This window comes from Toxorhynchites rutilus, chromosome 1 (genome assembly GCF_029784135.1).
Source record: "Toxorhynchites rutilus septentrionalis strain SRP chromosome 1, ASM2978413v1, whole genome shotgun sequence".
NCBI lineage: Eukaryota > Metazoa > Arthropoda > Insecta > Diptera > Culicidae > Toxorhynchites > Toxorhynchites rutilus.
Genome location: NC_073744.1, coordinates 94,391,893 through 94,398,701, shown reverse-complemented (window position 1 = coordinate 94,398,701; position 6,809 = coordinate 94,391,893). Strand labels below are relative to the sequence as shown.

Here is a 6,809-nt window from a genome sequence, read left to right as displayed (position 1 = left end):
GGATTTTTTGTCGCATGGACAGATCAAAAATGACAGAGGAATTGCAAAAGTATGGGAAGCAAACTTGGTTGGAGATGCCTGGTGAAGGGTGCACGTCGTGGGTAAGGTACTCATGGTATAAAGACATAAAAGTTGACTGAGGAGTCAGCTGGAGTAGATTTTCGAAGTTATCAATCACCAATGGATTCATGATCTTGCAACGGATGAGAAATCTGTAGGATAATTCTGTGAACCGAAGAGTAAGCGGGGGTACTCCTGCCAAAACTTCGAGACTCATCGTATGTGTCGAATGCAAACACCCTGTTCACGCACATCATATGCCGCGCGTGAATTCTATGTAATGCTCCTTCCGAGCACCCCCGTAAAAACTACTAAGCAAGCTTTGCTTTTTCCTGTTTTCTAGTATCCATAGAGATAATAAATTTTTTCATTCGGAAAAAGACAGCCAACCGCGTCGGTCGCTATAGAACATTGTAGCAAATAAATTAGTTCGAGAAAATTGCTTCGTTTTTGAGTGCGTGTACTGAAGAAGGAAGAATCGAAATAGGTGAACCCAGACCCTCTGACCATCAAACCGAGACGGGTCCGAACATTGGTGCCGTGACCAGGATTTTGCTGTAGGTCAAAGGGTTATCGGATACGCAATTTTTGGTCGTTTGTTCGTCGCTATTCTACAAGCCAGCTATAGGGTAAAGGACCCTGCTGCATTTTTAAAATTGGAGCATAGTATATCAGCATACAAGGCCTATTGTACAGGCTCAAACGGTGAGTACCTGTCCAATAATTTATGCTGATTCTGTTGGATCTACCGGATCTTTCTTTCTCGGTACCTGCTGCGCACTTTTCTTTCTCGAAATTTCCAAATACGGCTTGAACTATTTCAACGCATGCTACTGCGATTTGGTGCTTGAGTTTGGAAAACTATCTCGCTTGAACGAATTGCCCGCGATCATGGGAGGCCTTGTTCATCGTTACGTCGTGAGCATTGGTCTTTTTTCACGAGTTACCCAATCGATGCCGACACACTTACCTGGACAGCATTGGTCAAACAACGCTTCCGGATTATTGTTCCTGTATCAGAATTAAACAAAATACAAGGCCTATTTTCATAGGCTCGCAGGTGAGCCTCTTTCCAATCCTCATACTATTCTCCAGTGGGTGCTTGTTTGTGTTCCTTGTTTCGCAGCTGTCGTTTCATTTCGTCTGCTTTCCATCAACATCGTCATCATGGGGAAGAAGATGAAGGCAAACCTTCAACTCCGAGAGGCTGTTATTGGATTCGTATACCGGACCGAAAAGTTTGTTAAGAACTACGACGCTGACACCGACGTCCACCAACTGCAAGAACGGATAGCAAAACTGGATGAGAAGTGGAGCGAATTTGAAAGCGTCCAAGGTGACATTGAGGAATTGGAGGAGGATGAAAATAACATGGCGGCCCATGAGCAGTTTCGAGCGGATTTCGAGGAGCTGTTTTTTAAGGTAAAGGCAGGGTTGAGGTCCAAGTTACCATTCTCTCCACCCTCTCCCACCGCTACTTCTTCCATTAGAGATAGGAATGTGGGTGCATGTACTGGCATTCGATTGCCCAAGATCAGCTTGCCAGAGTTCAGTGGGGAATACGATAAATGGCTGCCATTCTTTGATACTTTCCGATCATTGATTCATGAAAACACGGATTTAAATCAGATCCAAAAATTTCATCATTTGCGAGCGTCTCTAAGGGGTGAAGCACTTAAGGTGGTGGATTCCTTCCAAATGAGCGAAGCTAGTTATGGGGTCGCCTGGTCTGCCTTGGTGAAACGTTATTCGAATAAATACCTTCAGAAGAAACGCCATGTAAACGCGATGTTGCAATACCCGAAAGTGAAGAAGAGGTCGGCAAATGGAATACACGAGTTAATTGAATGCTTCGATCGACATACGAAAATTCTCGATCAACTAGGAGAAATTACTACGGACTGGGGAGCGATGTTGATGCAGCTGTTGGTGTCGAAACTTGACGATGAGTCGCTGAAGGACTGGGAGGAGCGTGCGGTCAAGAAAGACGATCCTGTTTTCGCAGATGTTATGGAGTTTCTTGAAGGACAGACACGGATCCTGGATGCTGTAGCGGTCGATCGACGTTCGGAGAATCTGCCATCACATTTCTCCACCGCTAACTCCAGCTTCAAGAAATCGGGTTCCAAATTTTCTGTGCATGCAACCACGGACACTCCCTCGATGCAGTGTTTTCAATGCAACGGTCGACATTACCTCACAAGCTGTCCTGCATTTGGCCAGATGTCATTAGAGAAACGTTTCCAAGTAGTCAACTCTAAGAAGCTGTGCAGTAACTGTTTGAAACAAGGTCATCTGAATCGTGACTGCACTTCGCGTTTCCGTTGTCGCACTTGTAGCAAGAAACACCATTCTCTTCTCCACCCTGGAATAGACGCGGCGGCTCTCACTCCAACTGTTAATCCAACTACGCAGGTGCCGTCTTCGAATCGGCAACAAACAAGCCCTTCCACACATGTGGTTTCAACAGACGATTCTTTGCAAACGGTGCAGAGTTCAGTGGCCACAATTTTCGCTTCCAACGTCGCGACAGAACATCGAGAGTATCATGTCTTCCTTTCCACGGTACTGGTGTCGGTAAAGGACTGCAACGGGCGGTCACATCTGGCAAGGGCGCTTTTGGACAGTGGGTCACAGGCAAATCTTATCTCGGATCGTCTGTGTCAGATTCTCAAGTTACCTCGGAAAGGAGTTAGTGTGCCGATTTCTGGTATTGGTAGTTCTACTTTTCGAGTTTCACATTCCGTGTCGACGACGATTTCATCTCGAATAAGCGATTACTCAGTACCGATGGAATTCTTTGTAATGAAGAAAGTGACTGAGGACCAACCATCAGCGACTATCCCCATTGGAGACTGGAATCTTCCAACCGACATCGAGTTAGCTGATCCAGGGTTCAACAAACGTGGTGCGATTGACCTTCTTCTCGGATTGGAATATTTCTACGAGTTCCTCCTGCTCAATGGTGGCCGGGTTCAAATCCAGCGCATAGGCAACGGGCGTCCACTATTCGTCAACACAGTATTCGGGTGGGTTGCAGCAGGAAAGGTTAACTTAGGTCGAATGAATCCAGTTCCCGTTTGTCATGTGGCAGTTGACAACTCATTGGAGCAGAAGATCGAGCGATTCTGGACTATTGAGGAGATTCAGGACGTTCCGCGGCTAACACAAGAAGAAATCGATTGCGAAAATCATTATAAAGTCACGTTTTCGCGTGACACCGAAGGACGATATGTGGTTCGGCTCCCAAAACGATTGGGTTTCGAAAAGATGATCGGAGACTCAAGAGAAATGGCGGTACGGCGATTGATTCAGCTGGAGAGGCGTTTTAAGCGGGATGAAGATTTGCATAAGCGGTACAGTGACTCCATACGAGACTACTTGATCAACGGGCACATGTTATTGGTCGAAGATGTGGAGGAACGGTCTGAGCATCGGCTCGTGTGTTACTTGCCACATCATCCGGTCATCAAGGAGACCAGCACGACAACAAAGATTCGACCAGTGTTCGATGGATCAGCCAAGACAACCAGTAATTATTCCCTTAACAATGCACTGATGACGGGGCCGGTTATTCAGGATCAACTAATTGATCTGATCTTACGTTTCCGCAAGCACAAGGTAGCGTTAGTCGCAGACATCGAAAAGATGTACCTACAGGTGAAGGTGCATTCGGACGACTGTCCACTCCAACGCATTCTCTGGCGGTTCTCTCCATCCGATCCGATAAAGACTTACGAGTTACAACGGGTAACATTTGGTTTGGCGCCCTCTTCTTTCCTCGCTACTCGATCACTCCAGCAGTTGGCGGAAGATGAAGGCGATGCGTTCCCACGAGCGAAAGCGGCGCTCGTCGACGATTTCTATATAGACGATTACATCGGAGGCGCTGATTCTGTGGAAGAAGCGGTATTACTGAGACAGGAACTTGAGCAGTTGTTACCAAAAGGTGGTTTTCGATTGCGCAAATGGAATTCCAGTACGGAAGGCGTGCTGGAAGGCGTATCTGCAGAAGATTTAGGAACGCAAACTACATTGGTGCTCGACAAGGAAGAGCAAGTGAAGGCGCTAGGTGTCATTTGGAAACCGGGGCCGGATGTACTTGGTATCGACGTCTCCACATCTAGCATAATCGGTTGCTGGACTAGGCGACAGGTGTATTCGGTCATTGCACGACTTTTCGACCCACTCGGACTCATTGGTCCAGTCATAACATGGGCCAAGGTTCGGATGCAGCAGCTCTGGGTGGCTACCCAAGATTGGGACGAGCCACTTTCACAGGAATTAACGGAACGGTGGGCTCAATTCTACGAACAACTTCCTCTCCTCTCTAATGTTAAGGTGAATCGTTTCGCCTTCTGCTCGCAGCCATACCTGGTGCAGTTTCACATCTTCTCAGATGCGTCGGAGGCGGCGTATGGGGCGTGTATTTATGCTCGAACGATTAGTCAAACGGGACTGATCAAGGTGGAGTTATTGTCATCAAAATCACGACCAGCACCGCTGAAAAGGGTCAGCATCGCAAGGTTGGAGCTCTGCGGGGCGTTGCTCGCAGCGAAACTCTACCAAAAAGTACGACATGCGCTAAAGATGGACGACACTGAAGCTTGGTTTTGGTCTGATTCGACGGTGGTCCTTTGCTGGTTGAGATCACCATCCTATGTCTGGCCGACGTACGTTGCGAACCGTGTCTCACAAATCCAGGAATGGACGAAAGGTCATCGATGGAATCACGTCAAGGGGACGGAGAATCCAGCCGATCTCGTGTCACTAGGAGTCACACCGAAGGACTTTGTCGATCTGCAAAACTGGTTCCACGGTCCTGCTTGGTTATCGTTGCTGGACCAACACTGGAATAATCCCAAACGGTATGATGATCCACCGGAAGACCAATTAGAACGAAAACGGATCATTTTAACCGCTTTAACACATATGGAACCACATCCACTAATCGACCGTATCTCATCGTACTGGAAGTTGCTTCGAGTAACAGCTCTTTGTTTACGCTTCGCGCGGAAATGTCAGCGTCGACACAACGAAATTCCTGACATCTCTCACATCAGTGTCGCAGAACTGCAAGTCGCAAAACAAGTTTTGGTTCGTCAGGTGCAGCAGGAAGCGTTCGCTACAGAGCTTAAGGAGCTATCCAATCATCGCGTCGTCCCAGTCCGTTCACCGCTGAAACTCCTCAACCCGTTTCTCGATCAGCAAGGCGTACTCCGTGTTGGTGGCCGGCTTGAAGCCGCGAACGAATCGTTTCCCGTAAGGCACCCCATCATCATCCCTAGCAAACACTCGTTCTCGCGTCTTGTCGCTGTTGCATACCATCAGCTCTCCCTTCACGCTGGCCCACGTATGACGCTCGCACAAGTCCGCCAGGAATATTGGCCCCTGAATGGCATGTCTCTAGCAAGCTATACTTACCGGAATTGCATTCGCTGTTTCCGAAGCAACCCTGTCCCTGTCACTCAACCTCCCGGACAGTTTCCTCGTTCTCGAACACTTCCCGCTCGACCTTTTGCCACTACTGGCGTAGATTTCTGTGGACCAATCTACCTCAAACCCGTTCACCGCAAAGCTGCAGCGCAGAAGGCCTACATCGCTGTTTTCGTCTGCTTCTGTACCAAAGCAGTTCACTTGGAGTTAGTGGGCGATTTGTCGACAGCTAAATTCATCGCCGCTCTTTGTCGTTTCGTTGGAAAACGAGGCGTTCCTGCCGAAATCCAATCGGACAACGGGCTCAATTTCAAAGGAGCTAGCAACGAACTCCGAGCGCTATACGATCTGCTCAATGATTCCTCAAGCGCAACCACCATTAGCAACGAAGCGGCTCAGAATGGAATCGTGTGGAAATTAATTCCACCGAAAGCTCCAAACTTCGGTGGTCTTTGGGAAGCCGCCGTCAAATCCGCTAAGTCTTCTCTGGTGAAACTTCTCGGACAACGTCGGCTGTCGTTCGAGGATATGACCACCGTTCTTGGTCAGGTTGAAGCGGTAATGAATTCTCGCCCTTTGACACCCCTTTCCGAGGTCCCCGACGAATTGGATGTCCTGACCCCGGGTCATTTTCTCACCGGATCTTCGCTGTTGGCGATTCCAGATCCGGACTATACAGGCGTTCCAACCAATAGGCTCGAACACTACCAACAACTTCAACAGCTCATCCAGCAGCACTGGAAGCGTTGGCGAAGGGAGTACATCTCGCAACTCCATAACGTCAACCAGCGTGCCTTTCCACCGATCAAACTGAAGGTCGGACAGATGGTCGTCCTGAAGGAGGATGACAAAGCACCGTACTCTTGGCCCCTCGGCCGTATCACTGAAGTCCACCCTGGCCCGGACGGAGTGGTCAGAGTAGTGACTCTGAGGACATCGCAAGGGATATACAAACGGCCGGCGTCTCGTGTTTGCCTGTTGCCGTTTGAGAAGGACTCGAGAGGGCAACCATCAACCTCCTGCCTTCTGCAGTCAACCAGTGGAACCCCGAGGGACGTGACGTCACCTACTCACAACTATGAAGCACAAGGACATAACAAGTGATGAAGATAAAATAATTGTAATATAGATTTAGTAAATCCTCATGCGGATATAGGTGGCCGGCATGTTCACGCACATCATATGCCGCGCGTGAATTCTATGTAATGCTCCTTCCGAGCACCCCCGTAAAAACTACTAAGCAAGCTTTGCTTTTTCCTGTTTTCTAGTATCCATAGAGATAATAAATTTTTTCATTCGGAAAAAGACAGCCA

At 48.3% G+C, this 6,809-nt stretch overlaps 1 protein-coding gene across 1 annotated transcript; it reads left to right on the top strand.

The window, feature by feature from the left end:
• Positions 1-1,227: 1,227 nt before the first annotated feature.
• LOC129761197 (uncharacterized) lies at positions 1,228-6,600 on the top strand. The gene has a single exon (XM_055758912.1). It carries the CDS (start codon positions 1,228-1,230, stop codon positions 6,598-6,600), a length of 5,373 nt encoding a protein of 1,790 aa, XP_055614887.1.
• The last annotated feature ends 209 nt before the right edge of the window (positions 6,601-6,809 follow it).

Bases quoted from the DNA above. Each gene is read 5' to 3' on its own strand.
- LOC129761197 (XM_055758912.1), top strand. From the start codon at position 1,228: ATGGGGAAGAAGATGAAGGCAAACCTTCAACTCCGAGAGGCTGTTATT.